This window comes from Girardinichthys multiradiatus, chromosome 11 (assembly GCF_021462225.1).
Source record: "Girardinichthys multiradiatus isolate DD_20200921_A chromosome 11, DD_fGirMul_XY1, whole genome shotgun sequence".
NCBI lineage: Eukaryota > Metazoa > Chordata > Actinopteri > Cyprinodontiformes > Goodeidae > Girardinichthys > Girardinichthys multiradiatus.
The window spans coordinates 26,688,414-26,711,254 of NC_061804.1; the positions used below are offsets into that span (position 1 = coordinate 26,688,414).

General features: G+C 40.3%; 1 protein-coding gene across 2 annotated transcripts in view; it reads left to right on the top strand.

Moving 5' to 3' along the window:
* The window catches only part of LOC124876245 (peripheral-type benzodiazepine receptor-associated protein 1), an 80,296-nt gene that overhangs the window by 20,223 nt on the left and 37,232 nt on the right, over positions 1-22,841 (top strand). For both annotated transcript variants that reach the window (XM_047378859.1, XM_047378860.1), the window contains 5 exons: positions 11,757-11,864; positions 12,103-12,231; positions 14,110-14,286; positions 14,936-15,118; positions 20,641-20,808. In XM_047378859.1, coding sequence (XP_047234815.1) covers positions 11,757-11,864; positions 12,103-12,231; positions 14,110-14,286; positions 14,936-15,118; positions 20,641-20,808 — 765 coding nt within the window. The remainder of the gene's footprint in view (positions 1-11,756; positions 11,865-12,102; positions 12,232-14,109; positions 14,287-14,935; positions 15,119-20,640; positions 20,809-22,841) is intronic.

Sequence of the window (22,841 nt, forward strand, 5' to 3'; positions counted from 1 at the left end):
CAGGAAATTCTCAGCTGTTTTGAGTAAGACTCCCCGAGGCATTTAAAGCAGTTTATAGACTCATTGATGTTTAACAGATCCATGATTGCCTTTCATAGCAAAGCTTTATTGTTTTCATATTATCGTACTAACAAAACAATACAAGTGAATGATTTAGATGATAAGTTTATGAAGCTGTTTCCTTTTGTCAGTTTTGTGGGATATTTATCTAAGTATTGTTTTTACTGACCTGATAGTATTTTGTTTTGTGATAGTAGTTCATCTGTTTTCTTATGAGAATGCTAAAAGGTCTCAATGAGAGGCTCAGATGTTGTAAATGTTTTGAACAGCATAAAGTATTGTATATATAAGTATCTATTAATGCATGATGACAGGTAACAGGTGATTGTGACTGTAGGTCTGTATATACCGTAAATTCCGGACTACAGAGCGCACCTGATTAAAATCCGGATGCTTTAATTTTAGAAAGAAGACCAATTTTGTACTTGTACAAGCGGCACCAGATTTTATGCCGCGGGTGTCCCATGTTGTAATATGATTTACACAGAAAGATATTACACGTGAGGAATTTTTTACTTTTAATTTAATCTGTATGGTAATATAAACAAATGCATATTGCAAATGCTTTTTTTCGAACAGTGCCTGTAACACGGCTACCTTTAAATATACGTACGTTATCAGTAACACACAAATTACGTTGCTTATGCTTTTTTACTGAACAGTGCACAAACAACATTCCAATATCTCCTAACTGATTTACACTGCAGCCTACCAGGTCAAAAGTAATTGAGCGCCTTCTTCACTGCACTGAAACCATCAAAGTCCTGTTCTTCAGTGTCCGAATTGAACAGCCTCAGGATCTCGTCACTAACTTCAGCCTCTTCGTTGACGCTCTCACTCGCACCCGGTCCCCTTAATCATGCAGCAGTCCAGCCATTTGAAACCCGTTGGTGATTTTCCATGTTGATGAGGGTGAAGATAAATGTCTGATTTACAATACCGGTAATTGAATTGTGAAAGTGCTCTTGATTTATTGCACAATTTCATTGAACCTCTTTGAACTACTCATCAATTTGATTGGTCTACTGTTACCAGGCAAAATGTTTTTGGCGGCATGAAAAAAAAACACGCATTAGCCGCACCGTTGTATAGGCCACAGTGTTCAAAGTGTGGGAAAAAAGTAGCGGCTTATAGTCTGGAGTTTACTGTAATGGCATTGGTTTAGTATAGAATCATTTTATTTTGTTATAAACATAAACCAAAAATGCATGAGATTAAAGGAAACCTCTTCTCTTATCTAATGTTATGCTTGTTAATACCCTGATCACACTGTTGTGTATCTGCCTTGTGTTTCAATAGCGTAGGAAGACAAGCTGCCTTAGTTGAATTACTCTCAATCATAATCGGCAACCTGCACATCTGATAATGAAGCATGGGTCTTTTTAAAAATGTTTTTACGTGGGATAATAGTGGTAATTTTGGGATGTGATATATATTGTCCATAAGCAGCATTGCTAGAAAAAAGGGAACACAGGTGCTACTCGAATATTGCAGCAATAATCCAATAGGATTACTTAATCTCATACAACACTATGCAGGTGCTCTGTCTGCACTAAGGAAGATTCACTTACCTTTGCATGAAAAATGCGTGAAAGAAGCTGATGGCAGACCTACTTACTCTGATTAATTCAGAGAATAATTATTTGACCAGTTGATGGCATCATAATGCATTGCACTTTCATCCCTAGATGGTCAGTTGACCATTTTAATATGTTGCAGAAAAAACTATCATGGTAGAAGTACCTTATGATGCAGTTAAACACCAAATTTGACATCCTTTATCCTTAGAATTACAGAGAGTGCATCATAAGTGATGTGCCTTTTTTTACAGACATGATAAACTTGGTTAATTTTCTCAAGTTTAAACCCACAAAGCAGATGATTTTCAATTCGTCAACATGCATGGCAAGATAGGAAACGGGATTCAGCAGCTTAAAATTGTTTAGACTGACCAGTTAGACTTTAGATAGACATTTAAATATTTAAAACATTTAAAAGTTTACACTTCTGATTTTTTGAATGCTCCGGCAGATATGGTTATTGCTGGTGTCAGAGAAATCTGCATGTTCTGACCGTGTATTGTGCAATCAGGCTAGTGTCCACTGCTACAGCAGGCACACTCAAACATTGAAGACTGTTTTCCTGCCATGCTTCCGGCTCAGACTCTCCTACCAGACGTGTGGAGAGACCCCTACCCTCCTGCTGCTAAGTTACATCTGCCCTGCTTTACTGTGCCAGGTCCCTGTAAAAAAAAGCAAACAAGCATGGCTGTGAGAAAAAACTGGCTGAATACTAATATATACACTGGCCTTGACAGACCTCACCACCGGCAGCCCTTTTCTTCCTACAGCTCCTGCTTCTGTGAAGCATCATTATAACTTGCCTAAGGAAAAGCCCTTGGGGTATTTCAGTAATATTCGCAGGGAACAGAATATCGACATGGATGGAGTCCAAAATCATTTGAATCAGAACAGAGACAGGAGAGGCGCTTTAGCATAACTTCCTCCAAATGGATTGAAAACACCACATCTGTTGGCAAATTAAACTTCAATAAGTTCTTCTAATGTTAAATTCATTTGTTGTTTTGTTGATGGTTCTACATAGTAATTTCCCATTTTTTGGCTAAAATTGAGTGTAGCTACATAAGTAAATCAAACTTAGGTTGCAATTTGCCCAGTTGGTGAACCTTAGCGGGTTTACATTTAGGTAATGCTTTCCTGGGTTTTTTCTTATGCCTTGTAGTATTGTAATATTATGCATATAACTATTGTTCCCTGAAGGAGAATAACGAAGGACAACACATGAGTATGGGATATCACGCCCTGCATGTCCTGGCTGAAGCCACCTCTAATCACGCATCCTAGGCAAATTACATGATAACAACAGGTGACAGGCCCCGCCTGCACTATATACCTGTTTCTCATTCCCATCATTACTCAGTTCGATAGCCACTCTTCAACGAGCCCAGCTGAGCAGCGGGGCAGCCATGTGTTGTACTTCATTACTCTTCTTCAGGGAACAGTAGTTATATGCATAAATGCCACTCGTGGCCACCCCTCAAAATAGAACCATGGAGGATGCTATACCCCTGGTGGAGTGAGCCCTCACACCATGAGGCATTGGGAGACACCTGCTGCTGTAATCTAGAGAAATGGCCTCCATAATCCACGAGGGAGAGACTCTGTCTGGACAGAGCTTCCCCCCTTGCTAGATTAGCAAAATACACAAACAGTTGATCCCACAACCTCACAGTCTGTGTACGGTTAATGTAAATGCTCAATGGCGTAAAGGGCACAGGAATCGTAACCTCCTTTGTTCCTCAGATGCAAAAGGAAGTGGACAAAAACTAGAAAGCTCTATAGACATGGAGCAGTTGTCTGAAGGTATAACCTTAGGAAGATGAGCTGCATTAGGTCGCAAGGTGACCTTGAGACCAATCAGGTGAAAAGTATATGCAGGTAGGATTTACAGACAAAGCATGGAGGTCCCCAACCTGCTTTGCAGTTGTCAGAGCAAGAAGCAGAACAACATTATGTGAAAGGATCTTCATATCTACTGAGGTTCAAATTCAGATTCAAAAATACTTTATTAATCCCAAAGGGAAATTAAATGTTGTAGCTCATATTATAAAGGTTTCATCAAAAAGATGATGATGATAATGACGATGAGATCTAGATGCTGGTGGCTGTGGCAGAAGGGATCTCCTGTGCGTGACTCCATAATTCAATTCAATTCAATTCAAAGATACTTTATTGATCCCCGAGGGGAAATTAGAATTCCAGTACAACCCATCCAAACATACATCATGACACAAGACAAGGGAGACGGGTCACCAAGGCTTTGCTGCCCACTCACAGGCGCTGCCCTTGTTAGATGAGAAAAGAGGCCACATTAGGTAAGTAGAGGGGAAAAAAATCATATTTCACACTTTATCCTTAGCAGGATACAGTTTGAGATTGCAAAATATCTCAGCACAAAGAAGCAAAGAGACAAGACACAGAGCTGAAGCAGGGCAGATATGGGAGGGGTGTGGAGACAGAGGAAAAGCGTCCACCTCCACCGAGAGCAGGAAAAGAAGAACCAACATGGGAGGCAGACATACCAGCCAAGTGTACCTTAATTATGGGAAAGGAAAGACCTTTTTCCAGCAGTTCCTGCAGAAACATTAAAACTTCTACCACTGAGCAGTGAAATTAAACAATGTGCTTGTCCTCACACCACTGCTCAAAAGCTTGCCATTTGTAAGCGTATAAGCCTCTAGTAGAGGATGCTCTCGCATTCTGGATTGTTGCCTCGATAGCAGGGGGGAGGCCCTTAGCTAATAAGCTGGACCTCTCAGCAGGTATGCATGCAGCTTCCACAGCTCTGGGTGTGGATGAAATATCTTCCCACCTGCCTGAGTGAGGAGATCCCCGCGAACGGGGAGTTGCCAGTGCTCTGCTGCCAGCAGGCGGACAATCTCGGCATACCTTGACTTTGCTGGCCAATGGGGTGCTACCAAAATTAGGGTCAGACCCTGTTTGCGCACCCTTTCTAGTACAGGTAGTATCATTTCCACTGGGGGAAATGTATACTGGAGTACACTGGACCATGGGTGGGCCAGGGCATCCACTCCCACTGGAGTATCCTTATCTGTTATGGAAAAGAAGAGAAGACAGTGGGTGTTAGACCAGGCTGCTGCTGTCCCAAACAGACACCACATCTGTGCCACCATGGAGGGATAAAGCCTCCACTCTCTCACCCAAGGTCAGCCTCTGGAGAGTAAATCTGCACCCAGATTCAGTCGTCCAGGGACAGAAGTAGCTCTTATAAAGTATATGCTGCACCACTGCAAGATTTTATTTGGAGTTTGGATTGAACTGTTGTCCAAACCCCCCTCACCAACACACCATCGCACAGAGCCCCACACCCCCTCAAAGAGGCATCTGTGGATACCACTTTGCGAAAGGTTACCTCAGCACAACATTCCTCGTTCCCACCAAGGGCGGATAGCTGACATACAGGCAGTGGTTAACGTTAGCTTTCTTCAGCGAAGACGTCATACACACAACGGTTGGGAGCGGTTCTACCACTGAAACAGGCGCATCTTCAATAGGCCGAGTAGTACTACTGCGATCATAGATGCCATCATACCCATCAGTTCGTGTCCCAACTAAAACTGAGTGAGGCAGCGGTGAAACACGGCCACTCTGTGGTCAGAAAGACATGCTCTGCTCGTCAGGGAGCATATTTCCTGCCCGAGAAATGACAACTGCTGACTTGGGGTCAGCAAGCTTTTCTGAGAGTTTACTGAAAATCCTAGAACCTGAATGTGTGACCAATCCCGAGACAGCTACACTGTCGCCTGCTCTCTGAGAGGTGCTAGCGCTGCCTCCACACATTTTGTAAAGGTGCGAGGTGCAGGAGAGAGACCGAAAGGCAGTTCGAGGTACTCGTAGGCCCTGCCCTCAAAGGCAAATCTCAGAAACTGTCTGTGGTTCGGGTGTATGGCTAGGTAAAAGTAAGCGTCTGTCAGGTCGATTGTGGCGAACCAATCGCCTGGGCTGATAGCACTCAGAACCTGCTTGAGTGGTAAAATTTTTAACGTGTATGTTCGGAGGTATTTGTTCAGAACTCTCAAATCCAAGATTGGACGAAGCCCACCCCCTTTCTTCGGAACAAGGAAATATCGTCTATACCAACTTCTGTTCGTCTCTGACTCGGGACATGCATGAATAGCTCCTTTTGCCAACAGCATATTTATTAGCTCTCTCGGAACCTCTACTGCTTTGGCCTTGACTGTCGGGAATCTGGAGATGATACAGCGTAGTGTTTCGGTCTGCTTTTACCTCAGCAAGAATTATGCCTGTATGGCGTCGAGAGACTGCCCAAACAGGCAGTCAGCTACCACCAGTTCATCCGAGTAGACGGCTCTGTACCTATCTGGGATGTCAGAAGGTGTTAGCCACAGGTGCCTTTGCGCGACCACCATTGATGCCATCCCTCTGCCCAGGGAGAGTGCAGCACAGCGGGACACACAGAGGATGATTTTGGGCCACTGACATTATGATTTTGGGATGTTGCTAGATATGCTGCCAAAGATGGTTTCATAGGCGTAATATTCACCACTCTGGCTTTTCTAGTGCCTTCCAGGTCCAGATACTGTCCATAGCCCGGAACCGTGATGCAGGTGGTGGTTTAGTTCCATGAAGTCATCAGCTCAGAAAAAGTCTAGGAACATGGGCAGATAGTACTTGACTGTGGCTGGCTCCATGGGGAGAAAAAATGAATTCCGATGGTTTCTCTGCAGAGAAAGAGGTGGGGAGGGCCATTCCACGTCCAGAGTGTCAGCTGTATGACAGTAAAGGGAGAAGAAACACGTGTCACCAGGGTATGGTGGTGCAGCAGCGGCAGCAGCACCCTGACCTGGCAGAGACTTTTTTTCATCATCCAAAATACCATGAACGTCTAATCTGATGTCCGGCACATCTCCCTGACGGGGTTCCAGTCAAAGCCGAAACCGAGCATCTTCATATATGTATACCAAATAAACAATTTTTAGGTAATTTGAGTTGGTTTTACAGCAAAAACACAAATACCATTATTTTATATTATTGTAAAGTAAGTCAAACAGAAAAGAGTGAAAACAGCTTTTCCTGACTGTTTGATTTTTTTATTTTATTTTTGTTATATGATTTGTTAACTATTTTAAATACTTTATTTGTCCATCACAAGTGTCTGATTAAAATATGTCAATGTCAAGGCTTGGATATTATCATCAGAGCAACTTAGCAGCTGCTCCAAGGAAAAGGAAGGTGGGAGAGTTTCTTCCCTTCACTTATGTAAATTGCTTAGTTACTTAGCGGCTTTTAATATTTCCAGTTATAGCTACATAACACAAAGTTAATGTTGCAGTTGTGACTAAATAATTTACATTGAGAAAAACCTTAACATTTCCCATTTAGTAATCAAGTAATCTTAATATTCTAATAAAGCAAGTTTAATGTTTAGCTTTAACAGTACCCATCTACATGTATAGTGTTGCTAACTTGCACCCCCCACCCCCACCCCCACTCCAGTGATAAATGAACTCAATACAGTTGAATAAACACTATTTCTATGTCCTGGAAAAATGCATGGATCATCAGCAAAGCAAATAGTATTATAATAAAGTGCTGCTTGTTGGGTTTTTACAAGCTATACAATGTTACGTGTAGTTTATTCTTGTCATTCTTATCATCTAATGATGTTCTGAATATATGGGTCCAGCATTTATCATGAGCTCTTGCTTTGTTTACAGCTCTTGCTTTTTTTACCTGCATAGTTGTTTTAAAGCTTTTTATGTGGCCCTTATAAAGAGTGCTGGAGATATCGCAGAAGCTACTTGTGGTCAGTGTGGTCAAAACAAAAGCACAGTGTGTTATAATGTCTGCTGGAATACTTCTTGCAGCATCAGGAGTGAAGAATTAGAAGCTAAACCACAGGCATAACTCAACCATTTTTTTGTATATTCCTAGAGTAGCAGGATGATCTGTAAAAGTCAAAGTGATCAGTTCTTACACGCAGAGAATCAGATGTCACTGACCTAAAAGTGTCGTTTATGGCTACTATTTACTATTTTTTGTGAATCTCTCCAATTTCTCAGTAGTTTGTCTAAATCAATTCATGACTGCTAAAAACTACCATGCAGACCATATATTACATGGAACTTTAGCTTTAGTGAAAAATGTAATCTGCAAATAGGGACAACAAGGTATTAGCTGTCAATTTCCTATAGTATTCTTCAAGAATACACACATAAAATGACATAGTGGGCTATTTCAAATATGTGAGGTTCATTTACATTTTACCAGAATGAGTGGAACTTTGTTTTATAATATCTGAGCCAAGCAAAGAGAGCATTGAGGTGCAAGAATGTCTGTATTGATTTTAAAGGTTGTCTTCTGCTTGTAGTGACAAGTGGGAATCAAGTGTTCGATGTGGCTGCATGCTGTTTACAGCTTATTTAGACAATATAGAAAATTAACTAATACATGCTCTTGTTTTGGAAAACTATATCAATATTTTTCCTTGACAAATCAGCGAATCCTGCTAGGGGCTTCCTTCCTAGGACTAGTTTATATCATAAGTCTGCTAACAAGATGTTCACAGTAAGCACAACGGGCTAGTTACAGATTACAAAGTATACAAAGATGTCATACTGTCCCTATGGTTTGAAGTCTTTTTCATGATCCACCTGAGGAAGTAGCCGAGTGACCAGAGATTTCTACAGTTTTATAGAATATAGCTTTTGCTGTGCACTGCTGGTCAGTTGGCTAAAAGCAGGGTCCTACACTTTTCTTTCACTTACAAGACAGGAAAATGTTGTTGTTTGGAAATATTTCTGATCATGAAAGTTTTACCACATTTATTTTATTTGAATTATATCAACATAATAAATATAAAGAATAGATATCATTATTGTAACAGTAATAATGTTATGTTATTATTTTTGGAGTAGTGGTGTTGCTTTTCAGTAATTTTTCAGTTCTTGCTGCTTTTACGATTTAAGTAAAAGCAATTAGATTGTGTTATACATTGTTTGACACTTTTGTGTTAATACTGTAAAACTGTAGTATTTTCACTCAAGGTTATCTTACCATTAGAATCTCCTACTGGCCCTTGCCTGGTTCACACATAACCTTTGGTTCTGCTGCTTTCTTGAACAGGCACATCTCTGTGCTGTTGGTGCATCATTAAAAGGCCCCCTAGGGCCACCGCATCTGCAGTTACCATGACAACATCATCAAAGTGGCAGTCATTTGGCATTCATATTACGAAATCTCCAAAGATATAAGATCCAGTGATCTTTTATCAGTCAGTCAAATCAAGATATTGATTGTATGCTACAGCTCTCTAGCATACATATTAGTTTTTAGTTGTGATGTAGACATTAAACTCAGCACAGCAGATTAACTGATGATTTTTACACGAAGAAATCAGCATGCTCATGTCCTATGTGAACATTCAGTCTGTCACATAAAGGTGCTACTTGTTTTAATCAATAGGCTGTTTTTAGCAGCCAATTATGGGCAACATGATGACTGCTTTCTTATCACATCTAACAGCCTAAATCTGTCTGTTAGTCTTTTTCTCTGAGGATGTCATTTTCTTTTATCTGCAGCCTCTGCTTTTACTCATCAACTTTTACTTCAACCACTGTTTTTATTCCAATCTGTCCAGGTGAGTCTCAATGCTCATTTAAAGAGAGGCAGAAGGACCACACTTCGATTTCACTGAAGTGAACCCCTCCCTACATTCCTGATAAACTACTTATTACAATCTCAGTTACAACATGGATGTTATGGCCCAGTGACCATTATTCTGTTCAGCAGCCTTTCATCTAAAGTCCCCATGATAACTAGCTCACTGGCAGTTTAAAATCATACACTTAGAAACATTTCTTCAACGTGGATATTGGATATTCTTTTTACTGAATCTGTCCTTAAATATTGATAAACCTGGATTGCATCTTTTTATTGCCCAGATTTAAACTTACCTATCGCAAGTCACATTAGGTTTGTGAAAATTGTCCAGCACACACAACTAAACCATTCGAAACAGAATCAAACCCAGTGAGAGGTTGGTCAAGGTCCTGTTTTCATCCTAAAGTACCAACAAATTAATTACTCTCAGTCCTCCACAAGTCCAAGGTTATTTATCTTTGTCAACACACACGATTGCTGCCCTGAAAATAATTCCGTTATTAAACTGAAAACTTGAATGACGTAATGCCATGTAATGTTTATGATTGTTTATGAGTACCCTTTCTCTCTCCTAGACATGGAAATTGACTGAGCTTTTACTGTGACTAACTCTATGTGCTCTCTTTCAGACTCTAACCTTGAAAACTGGCTCAGAGTTTATCTGCTCTTTCTTTCTAGGTGAAACGACTAAAGGAGCTACATCCACTAACATTTACTTTTCCTTCCCATAGAAAGTACTTCTGGATCAGTGCTTCTGTGTTATTTTTGTGTCTCTGCTCTGTTCTCTCAAACCCCCAGTCGGTTGTAGCAGATGGCCGCTCACACTGAGCCTGGTTCTGCTGGATGTTTCTTCCTGTTAAAAGGGAGTTTTTCCTCTCCACTGTTGCTACATGCATGTTCAGTATGAGGGATTGCTGCAAAGTCAACACCAGTGACTGTCCACTGTCTCTATTTGCTCATCCAGGAGGAGGGAATGCTGCAAGTCACTGACTGGATGTAATCTGCTGGGTTTCCTTAGATAGAAAAACCTTTTATCCAATTTGAATAAATAACTAACTGTGACTGCACTGTTCAATTGTTAGGATTAATTGGAATGTATGTACCTGACTGTTGTGAAGTGCCTTGAGACAACATGTGTTGTGAATTGGCGCTATATAAATAAACTGAATTGAATTGAATTGAATGATTACATAAGGCAATTTCTACTGAGGAGCTTTACATTTTACACCTTGGTGCAGTTATTTAACTGAGTGTAATGCCCCTTTTCCACGGGCTCTTCTTGGGCCTTCTCCACTATACTCAGCCCGTTTTGCGAGCATTTCCATTAGTGGGTTTCCCGGCCCGGTACCTGCTTTTTTGTGACCTACTTAGTACATATATACACAATTGATTTTAAACAATAATATAATGTGAGGTCAGTCCAAGTATGCATGGTGTTGTTCTGGAAGTCTGACTGTCTGGTGTTCATCAGAGCAACAGCCTGGGGGAAGAAACTGTCTCTGTGGCGGCTGGTTTTAGTGAACAGTGCTCTGTAGCGCCAACCTGAAGGTAAAAGCCTAAACAGTTTGTGTGCAGGGTGTGTGGGGTCTGCAGAGATTATAGCTGCCCTTTTCCTGACCCTAGACCTGTATAAGTCCTGGATGGAGGGAAGGTCAGTCCTGATGATTCTCTCTGCAGACCTGATTGTTCATTGCAGTCTGGACCTGTCCTGTTTTGTGGATGAGCCAAACCACACTGAGATGGATGAAGACAGGACAGACTGAATGATGGCAGTGTAGAAGATGACCAGCAGCTCCAGTGGAAGGTTGTACTTCTTGAGTTGCCTCAGGAAGTACAGTCTCTGCTGGGCCTTCTTCTGAACATTGTCTATGTGTGAAGACCATCTCAGGTATTTATCCAGACCATTGCTGTATATTACTGGACTGGACACCACGTGACTACCGCATGACACACATGCGGCATTGCTATGCATTGAGTCTGGACTGCTGCAAAAACAGTGTCAGTGGGACACAAAATTGGGTCTTTTTAAAGGGCAATAAAGTTCTTTCAGTAGAATCACATATTGCTTTGAGAGTTTGACATGAATGTAAGTGAGATATAATTGACATGAAATGTAATTTGCGAAGAAAATTCTAGAAAAAATAAGTGATGTACACAGGTATACCATGAAAGTAGTACAGTGTTTAAAATACTAAAACAAAACATTTTACCTGCTTAAATAAAGATTAAATAAAATAATACAATACAAGGATTTCAGTAATTGTATACAGTAATGTATTGTGTCTGTCTTCAGTCTCGGAGCTTCAGCGTGTCAGAAACCTGAGTGAGCTGCAAGAACAGCATGGATAGTTTATTTAAAAAATCTAATGTGATCCGAACAGAACCTTTGGTTCTGTTCTGCGCTGTGGTTTTTTTTAAAAACTAACGACTGTGGTTGTTAAAATGAAGATTTCTGTTGTGTTTCTTTCACAGAATGGGACAGATTATGGATTGCTGGTGCGTCAGAACTCAGAACTCCTGAGAGCTCTCGATGAGCTGGAGAAGACTTGCAACACACTGAGGGAAGAGAACGGCCTGCTGGTAGGACTAAAAATAACTGTGTGTGTGTGTATATACCCTTGATGAAAAGCTTTGTAGAAAGTAGGCCAGGTTCACAAAACACTTAACATAGAGACTTTCTAACACAGTTTGTTCCTGTTTTAAAGGCATTTATTCAGTTTCAAAAATGCTAAAGATTTTGTAAATCTTTTTGTTTGGTACTGCTGTGGATCACTCACTGCAGAAGCTTTGTGATCATATTTGTTTTCCATGTTTTTAGCGAAAGAGCAGCGCCCCAGAGACTGAGGAGAAGGTCAGGCGGTTGAGGAGAAAGAACACCGAGCTCACTGTTCTTGCTAAGAGACTGGAAGAGAGAGCGCGCAAACTACAAGAGGCCAACCTCAAAGTGGTATACAACACTGATAAATCCCTAACACAGGCTCACAGCAGCCAGGAGTGCATTTTCCATACTTTGAAAACAATAATTCATTCAGCTTATTGTTTGCAGTGCTTTCGAAATCACTTTGTTTTCTCTGTGCCTGATTATGAGCTAACAAAGGTAGCAAAACATGATGAGTATGACCCTTGTTAAAAAATAATTGTGCCTTCACAGTAAATAATGCATGACCATGAAAATCAGAAAAGCCAATCAGTCAGTATTTTAGATGTTCCTGGACAAAGGGACATGATGATGATGTTCCTGGAATCTGTAGAGCAACTCTCCCAGTTAAAAGGTCACATTCCCAAGGTGCTCTAATGACCGCTGGTGCCAGTAACTGGTTGGTTAACCAATGGAATTTGTCATTCTGGAACTGAGAGTGCCACAAGATCTTAGCCCTGTCATTATTCACTAGCTTTGACTATGGTTGACTATGGCCACCTGGGTATGACCATATCTGTACACTTTGCCTGTCAGCATCTTACACCTTGCTTTTTATGTGCTAAAGTGTCACTGTGTTATCTTTACATATCCTTTGTTGGGGTCCATCTTGTTTGGTAGATGACAGCCAATCATCCTGGCTCTTGTGCTAAGAGCCTGAACTTGTGCAGACTAGATTGGTTCAGTCCCTGGTGAATGTCTCAATTATCTGGCATTTCATCAGTCTGCCCATGGAACATGGTGTATACGTAGCTTATTACAATACAACAGTTCCTCCAGTTTTGCACTGCCATCTTTCTGATGCATTTCAGGTTGTTCCCTCTGCAGCGCAAGGGTTTCATTAGAAGATTTCTCGCTAGATGTTGCTTGAAACTCTCCATGCTCTGTGAGGATCTTTCCTGTTACTGTGGCCTGGCCAATGTTGTCTTTCCCAGTAAGATTAATCAGTCAGTTGATACATCACTCGTTCTTAGTTTTTGTCTATGTAATGCAGGAGCCTGGTTGATTCCTGAGCTTCAGAACCAATTTATACTGTTCACATTCTAGTGAAACATTACAGAAAAGTTATGTTTTACCTAGCTCTGATAGGGAAGAGTACGTTGAGACATTCTACCTGTAACGTGGAAAGGTTTAGGGTTATTTTCTAGAATCCACTAGGGATGTCCCGATCATGATTGTTTGTCCAGATCCTATTCTGAGTCGATATGAATGGGCATCACTTGATACCCTACCCCAGTCCATTACTGCGTAATGCATATTAATATATATGCCATGTGTAAACTTGAAAACGCAGTAGCTTTAAGGGCACTTTTGAGATGATTTATTGATAAATTGGCTCAGTAATATAGTTCCATGTGGTTCCAGTTCATTGTGTGACCGAACAAAACTTATGAACGTATCTCTTTGTTTTAAACATACAAAGAACACCTGTCCTTTGAAACAAAATGAACAAAGCATACAGAGCAAGCACAGAGCCGCTGCAGCCTTTCTTTCTCTGTAAACGTCATTGTAAAGGGTAAAAAAAGCCTATGTTGAGAGGAAAATCAAGATTGGACCAATACAATTATTTGCATGAACTATGTTAAATTGTTTTCAAGCTGTGCACATAAATATTGCCAGTGACTATAATAAAAATGGCTACGCGTCTTACTGGAAATTCAGCTGACATTATCTCAGACAGTACACCGACAACATGTATTGGGAGCTAGGTTTTGTCGGTGAATCCCATACAGTCAATTAAAACCACCTTGATTGGGACCCTGAGCAGATAAATGGGATTGTATTAGGCCATCTCTCAAATATATCTGTCTTCTAATCCTGAAAAGCGTGATATGTTTCATTGCCCTCTGCTTTGATTTCTTTGTTGTATTCAAGAAATTATCTTTAAATTCTGTTTTTCTAATCTAGGTGAATCCTTCTTCGCTCTTTAGACCTGGTGCTGTGGAGCAGTACAAAAGAGCTTTTGCCCGCCAACGAGCTCGTGACCTGGCCCAGCATGCTGATGCACTGCTATCTAAGGACAAAGAGATTGCTGCCCTGCAGCAGGAGTGCAGACACCTCGAGGCACGGCTGGGACCAGCTAAGGTACATACATTATATTTCTTAGTAATCAAAGTTTAATAATTTGGCCTAGAATGAACTAAAAAAACAAAGTTTAAAACTGTGCTCCATCTAACCATAGTTGTCATGTCTGCCACAAGCTTGCTCTCTGCTGGGCAGTTTTGGTACTGCTCTGCCTAACCTAAGCCTGTATTACAGAAGCTGCGTCACTGCTGATGCCCGGATAGATGACAGTGCAAGAACAGGCTGCCTTTCTCAGTGCCTGTTTGTAAATAAGAGCTGATTCTCCTAATGTGAACATCTGTTGGTTAGAAAACAGATAGGGTTTCAGGGACAAATACAGTATAATGATAATTGGATGCCTATAAGTGTCATGTTAAACAATTCAAACAATATTGAAGATTTGATATCTACCTAAAAGAAACTATGTTGATCAAAACTTTTATATTTACACTTGTTTTATGTGCTAAACACTAATTTAAAGGATACTATTTTAGTATCTTTACTGTATAACCAGCAGGGATATGACCATTATGGACATGATTGCATGTTCTGTAAAGTGGGTAAGTATTTAGGATATAGAATAAAATTTGTAATAAATAATTCCAAAACTAAAATATTTAGTGCTCTTTTCCTGACATTGTTTTAAATGTTCTTTCTTATATCTCTGCAGGATTTCCCTGTTCAGTCGGCTCGGGTGGAATATGAGAAACTCCTCAGAGAGTCTCAGAAAGAGGTGCTGCGGCTTCAGAGGCAGCTGTCCGTCACGTCGTCCAGGCAACAACACGGCCTGAGGCCTGACGCCGATGTCCCCGAGAAGTGTGAGGAAAACGCCAAAGAGACCAGACAGGAGAAGGTAGAACATCTCAGAATTAACTTCATACTGGCCCCTGCTGGCAGTTGAGCTGAATGGACTCACAGTAAATATACGCTCCTAATTAGACAGTGTTTTGGGGTTAATGTCATTTACAAACAGAGCAGCTTATAACCCTACTTACATGAACAGGTGTTTTGTTGTTTCTGAAAAAGAGTTGGGGTTAAAGTTGTTTTAGTGATGCAAATGTAGCTCTCAGAGGTTGTGTTTACATTGGCATGGATACAGTTTTGCAGTGTTATGTAATGACTTGTCGTTGGACTTGATTCTAATCTGCCACAAGCCATATTGAGGCGATTCCCTGTCTTTACCTTAGGGCTGATCAGAGCTACCAAAGTCACACAGTCTGATCCTCTCTGCGTGTGATGCTGATCTTCTCTGTACTCACTTCTATTATACAGCACACAGCTGCATTGCCTCTGAGATATCAGTCTCTTCCTAAAGGGGAAAAAATCATATTTTATTTATGTTTTTTTTTACAATCTGCTTGGTGCAATCTGTAATTGGAAATGTTGGTTTCTAAAGCATGAACACTTGCATCAAGAGAAATCTCTAATCTAGTGTCATTTTGAGGGATATATTTTAAAGGGGCAGCCTCTGTTTGATAAAAATCACTTTACGTAACATTAATGGCATTCGTTCGATTTACAGATAATGTTATTGGAAATTTCTCCTCTGACCACAAAATAAATACTCTGTCTGTGAAGCTCAAGCGAGAATGCCGATTGTCATAATTTCTCATCTGTGGGATGCACACATGCACTTCCAGTGCCACGCGCACACCCAGAAAGGGGCCATGTTGTGTGAACTCTAATCCCTCCAACAACAGAATGGTACAGTCCAGTAATCCGCTCTCTGTTGCTGTAGCAGCGGTGAGAGGGTTTGGGATGGTAGGTAAGACTGCAGCCGCACTAAAGACTTTTCCATCTCGCCCTGCTCTGGATAACTAGCAGGCCAAGGGAAGCCTTGACGTTGCCACAGATCACACTAAAGGGGTAGGTTTTTCTCTTAGTCCTGATCTCTTTCTGTGTAGTTATCAGCTGTTTGTTCTGGTTCTGTTTGACTAACTCCATCTGTGTCCATTCGGTGTGAATGTGAAACCGGTGCTGGACTCAAATTTAAAAAATCTAATAGTGTCATTACAAAACAAGGTTGTGCAAAAACAGGTTTAAGGTAGGAGATGTTGGATTTGTGTTAGATCTTATAATAACTTGCTCTTGCCTTAAACTTATTTCACACACAGAGGTAAAATTCTCACAGTATTACTGAATGACTTGCATAATAACAGATTTTTCTTTTAAATCTCCTGGTTGCTTTGTAATGATTACTTTAATAAATCTGTGCAGAATATCTACCTTATTCGTGACTGACTGCCACTTTCGTACAATTCAGAAATCATGAGGCCTAGTGAAGGGCAGACTGTCAGATACAGGGTTTTGTAACTGTCATAATTTGGGTCGTCCAGATGCAGAATTAAGATAGAACGAACTAGGGACAGCATGGTAGAACGTTTGATTGGTGGACATCGATATGCTTCGCATTAAAAAGAAAATCAACGGCCAGGCCAATCCATTAAGGTGCTTTTAAAAGGAGTGATCCAGTTACCCTTTTCAGTAGTCTGCAGGGATTACACCAATGTGCTTATGGCATTCAGGGCCTGCTGAATGGAATCTGACCCTGCTTTAGTACGCATGGGCCCAGCTTGTACTAGATTCTTCAGTATCCATGCTGTGAATGAGTGTGCAAAGGTTCAGCCCGATGGCCTTAACCATGCTTAGAAGCTCCTGCTGTGGTCTCCGTCTTACAGTGCGCATTCAGCATGGCTTTACTCTTCACTAAATGACGTTTTTATTGAAGTGATGGAGACCCGAGATGGTAAACTAAAGCATGCAGTGTTCACTTTAATAGGAGATCCACCAGTCAATTGGCCGGAGATTGATATCAGCTAATTTTCACATTATCGGCTCTGAATGATGATTAGCAAGTCAAAACCGATAAATAATTGTTTTCTCTATTGATTAAATGCATCAAAACTATGAACAGCCACCATTTTCTGGTCAATACACACATCAATCAGCAGCATGTTTTTTTTGTTTTATTTAATTAAGGATAAATGCAAGTGACATATGCTTTCATGCATAGCTGGGGATACTTTCAAAATCGGAATTGGATTCAAGAAAAACCTGAGATTGGCCTGATCAGTTCTTTTGTAAAATATCTAGTTATGAGACCACACGTGACATTTTCCCCTGGTTTCAGATTTAAATAAAATTGTTTTATTGCAGCTGTAGAAGTGCATAACTATTTATGATACGTTAATTCTGTGGATAGTTTGAGGCTGCTTAATAAAAGAGTGGGTAATTTAAAAAATAAAGGCGTAATTTAACACCTTATCTGGGTGATAATAACTTTAAGCATCATCTTCAAATTATTTGAGCCTCTGTTTAGCCCAATACACAAATAATCACAACTTAGTTTGAAAGGTAAATTAGGGATATTAATGTGAAAACCATAAAAATGCTCAGGATGTTCAGATTTTCATAAAGATATGACCTGCTAATACCAGTTTAAGCCCACCCCTATTTTGCAAGAACTGGTATTAATAGGATTCAAATATTTTCTTTGTAGCCTTCTATCCATAAGCAGTGATGGAATATTTGTATTCAGAGGCGATTTGATCCCCTGCCACATGTGTAAGAGAGCAGCCGCTGTAAAACAAAATTAAAATTGTATAACAACAAAATTATTACAGAGTTTATCATATATTAGTAACGAGCACTGCTAGCATTACTAAAACATCAGTCTCTGCACATATTCCAAGAAAATGTAGACTGTTTTCCTAATTGTTAGATTTCCAAAAGTCAGGCAACATTTCCGAATCCAGCAAATTCCATGATAGACACAGATTGAAGGTTTAGAAGGATAACCGAGCACCTTTACTGAACTCCTTTCCTGTCTTTATTATATCTGCTGATACTTCCTCCAAAACTTAGGAAAGGTCTAAACCCACCTAGTTTGTTATTTTTTTTGTTTGTTTCTATTCCTTTTGTTCTGGTCCAAGTGAATCTGAAGGATCACTTAAACTTTTACTTTGGAGTAAAATTTGGCTTTGGGGGTGAACTCGCTCATCTCAAGTTGAAACTGTTGAAAATAATCATAAAAATAATCCTGACATTGACATTGTGCTCCAGACAAATCAGTAACAAATTGTCCCAGAATTGCAGGTATTATTGTTCTAATAGAACAAATAAAGACTTTGCTTATAATAATCTTGCAGCCATTTCCAAGCAAAAACCTTTTTGAAGTTAGTGTTTCTACAAATTTACATTTATGATTGCAGAAGGTTTGATCAGATGCTCTCTGCCGGTTCCTTCTTTCCTCACAACATTGTATAAATGAGAGCTTACGTAATAGGCAGCTTTGTGAGGTTATTCACCTAAATCATGTTAGATTTATATCACATGGTGGCTGAACACTGATTATATCTGCTCTGAATTTATCATTTCAGAAAAACAGTTGCTCTTTTGCAGGGAATTTGAGCTGTAGGGAAACAACATGTGGATTACTAAATATAATACAGTTCTAAACTGTGTCAGCTGAAACAAATCTAACATACCAGAATAGGCATGGGCCAGGATGAGATTCTCACACCATGACAACCTTGAGTGAAATTGTCATAGTTTTACTTAAACGTTTTTCTTATGGAAACACTTAACCAAAAATATATAGCATGATCTAATTTCTTTTACTGACAGTTTTCTATTTAAAAGAGAAACAGCACAATCATATACACAGGTGATGTGTGGTGCTTCTTTGGTTTCCACATCATGACGATCAGTGGTTTTTGTGACCAGAAATATTTGCAAATTTCTCCTACCTTTAAATTAGGGAAAAGTCTGGCATCCTTTTTTCAGCCAGCCCACCAGCAGTGCACTGCAGGTGGAGGTTGCGTGGGGCTACAATATCCATCCATCATCCATCCCTCCATCGTCTATACCTGCTAATTATTGCTGGGTCACTGGGTAGATGGTGCCTGTCTGACGCCAGCATCAGGCAAGGGAAGGGGTACACACTGGACAGGTCACCAGTCCATCACAGGGCAACACAGAGACACAAAGGACAGACAACTATGCACACATTCACACACACTCACACCTAAGGGCAATTTAGAGAGACCAGTTAACTTATAAGTCATGCTTTTGAACTGCGGGAGGAAGCCGGAGTACCCGGAGAGAACCCACGCATGCATGGGAAGAACATGCAAACTCCACTTCTTGCAGCAAGGTGCAGTTTTAATAACTTCTCCAACATGCAGCTCCATCCAACCAGAGAAAATCTGGTTACTCCACCATTTTTTCTGTCATCTCAATGAAAGGACTTTACTATGTTAGTGGAACTGTATGAGTGGTTTCAAAAGTGTAGCCTTTTTGTATGCTTTGATGCTGGTGACCAACCCATGCCTATTCCAGAGTGACTTATTGTAACTTAAAATAGCAATTTATTGTGTTAAAAAAAAGTTCAAATGTGCTTATTACTGAGAGTGCATGTATTGCAGTAACATTACAAAGAAAACACAAGTAAGAACATAGCATCTAATTCTACCAACTTAAACTTGTCTAATCAGTGTGTACACTATGAAGTGCTACAAGCTTATTAGGAATCCCTTAAGGACTGACTGGCGTAAGTATGTCTGACCAAATGCAATATTGGAAATTTGCCAGGAAGTGGGGATCTCTGCCATGTCATCGTGTGACGGAATCTGTATTGATCACCAAAGCCAGGAAAAGAAAATGAAAGAATGTAGCTGCTCCTTCTGCAGAACGATCATGTTCAGGAGCCAGTGGAATCACCATAGAGCCTCCAGCAAGCCTTTCGCCTCTGCCTCTAAACCATCTGGTCAAAATCACTTATCAGCCTCATTTAAAGCCCGAGCACTCGTCATAGAAATGCCAAGTCTTTTTCTCAAATAAAGATTGTGTAAAGCAAAAATAAATTTTTTTTATTCTTTACTCATTATTCTGGCAGTCCCATAGAAAGCCTTTTTCTGCATACTGGTTGACATGTCTGTTTAAAATCAAAGAGTAAAGCAAGGCCTCTCTTTCCACATGTGGCTGAGCATCTTAGATCCTGTTATTGGGTCATGGCCTTGGCTTCACTAGCACAGTTTTACTTAGAGTATTAGTAGGTTTGTTCTAAAATTAGATACTGATTCCCGATCCTTAACCAGTGCAAATGTTTCCTCCGGGCTGCAGATTCATACAGGCGTATTTTTTTCAGAATGATTATTAAAACAATCTAAACGAAACACCTTCAGTTAAACATGCAAGTTAATTAGTGAGGACAGTATTAACTGCCAATGTGTTTCAGTCATGATGAAGGCTCAAGGGATTCCTCTGGATTATTCTTTGATTGTAGTTGGACCACTTGGAAGAAGGTTCTCTGCTAATCCCCTTTATGCAGATTTAGGTTTCACTGATCAGTTTTGTTGCTCCATCCCTTGTTAGGTTTTAGGGGAGACCCCATGTGTGGCATTAGATGAGGGTCCATCCAGGTGTGAGAAGACTCCGGCAGAGGCGGGGGAGTCGTGGCTGCAAGTGACGCCCCCACCGGGCCTTAGCCCCACCTCCTCCCATCAGGAGGAACCCACAGAGGAGCAACGACTACAGTTTCTGGTAGGAGCATCTTGTATTTATATTCATTAAAACTATTTTCAAAAGGTTTTTGCCGCTGACAGGTACATTTTTTATCACTTAGACTTGGGCTTTTTTCCTGTGCAAATGTAGGGTTGCATTTTATTCTTTGAAAGTTGAAATTACAGTTTCATACGGCTAATCTCATGCAAACATTTAACAAGCCGAAGTGCTCTCAGAACCATATCTACGTATTTTATTGGGAATTAATGTGACAAGCCAACAAAAAATAATGTGTGTAACTGTGAAGTGGCAGGAAATTATACATCCTTTTCAATAGTTTAAGACAATAAAAATATGAAAAGTGTGGCATGCATTTTTAATTAGCAGCTCGTACCTTGCAGAATCGCCTTTCACTGCAGTTAGTGAGTCTTTTGGGGAATTTCTGTACCCCACATCACTTATTGTCATAATGTGTGGTTGAACGGAACCGGAGTGTATAAAAACACTTGGCAGCAGCATTGCAGATATAAGAATCTTTAGGCTTTAATAACAAGATAGATCAACTTACACGAGTTTCCATAGGTTCAAAACAATGACATGGAACAGGGATCGGCATGGAAGTAAACAGGAGGACCGAGCGAGGAACAATGAAAATAACCAAACATATATACTGAGGGAAGAGGAGTGTGAACCAATGAACAAAAAAAATGGGTGACAGATGGAACATGAAACAGGTGTGGAACCAGGTTGCAGGGGAACTGAGGGAAGGTGACTGATTACACTAACGAGACTGGGCTGCTGAGGGAGAAAAACAAACATGAGGACAGAAACTTAAGAAATAATACAAAATGACAAAAACCCGGGGAACACAGATAAATAAATGAACTAAAATGAACACAAGAAGCTAGAAGGTAAAAACCAACAGAAGTAAACAACAAAAACACCTATAAACGAAAAATATTAAACAAAAGATACACTGCAAAAGGGCAGAGCATGACACTTATATCAAGATAATAACATTTTTCTTTGCAGAACTGTTAAAGCTCAGATAGTTTGAAGTCCTAAAATAGATTCTTAATTGTATTTAGTTTGGACTTAAACTTGGCCATTCTGGGACATGCAAATGTGTGGATCAAAACAATTTCATTGTAGCTCTGGATGTAAGTTTCAGGTCAGTGTCCTGCTGGAAGGGGAAATCTCTGCCTCAGTCATAAGTCCTTTGCTTCTTCTGAGTTTTTCTTCCAGGTTTGCCTAGTATTCAGTTCTATCTATCTTCCATCAGCTTTGACCAGCTGCAGTCTACCTGCCTAAAAAAAAAAAACACACCATGATACTGCCATTACCTTGCTTCACCATGGGATGCTGTGTCCAGGCTGATGAGGAGTTTCAGGTTTTCACCATACTTGTTTGCCAGAAAGTGAGATTTTTGTCTCATCTGACCAAAGCACCTTCTTCCAAATCTTTGCGTCCCCTTTGTCATGGCTTGTAGCAAACTGGATACAGGACTTTTTATGGTTTTCTTTATAAACGATGGCTTTCTTTTTGTCAGTCTTCCATAGAGGCCAAATGTGTGGAGTGCACGACTAATTGTCATGCCAACAGATTCTCCCAACCGAGCTGTAAATTCCTGTAGTTCCTCCAGAGATACTAAGATGTGCCTGCGCCCCATCTCAAGTCTTTGGAGCGTCTAACAGGCCTCCAGACAGCCTGTCAGTATAGATGGAAGGCCATGTCTTATTAGGTTGACAGTGGTGCCATAATCTTTCTGTTTTTGGTTGATGGACTGGACAGTGCTTCCTAAGATGTTAAAAAGCTTAATTTAGTGATTTATAACCTTAGGATGCTTTAAACGTCTCAACAGCTTCAATGTCTGACCTGTCTGCTGTGTTCCTTGGTCTTCATGGCACTGTTTGTACACTATAGTTCTCAAACAACCTCTGAGGCCTTCACAGAACAGCTGGATTTATAGAAATAGAAATATCCTTTATTGTTCCACTGTAGGAAAATTCAGGTAAATCAGCAGCAAGTTAAAGGCAGATGGAAGCATACAGATACACACAAAGAAAAAATAA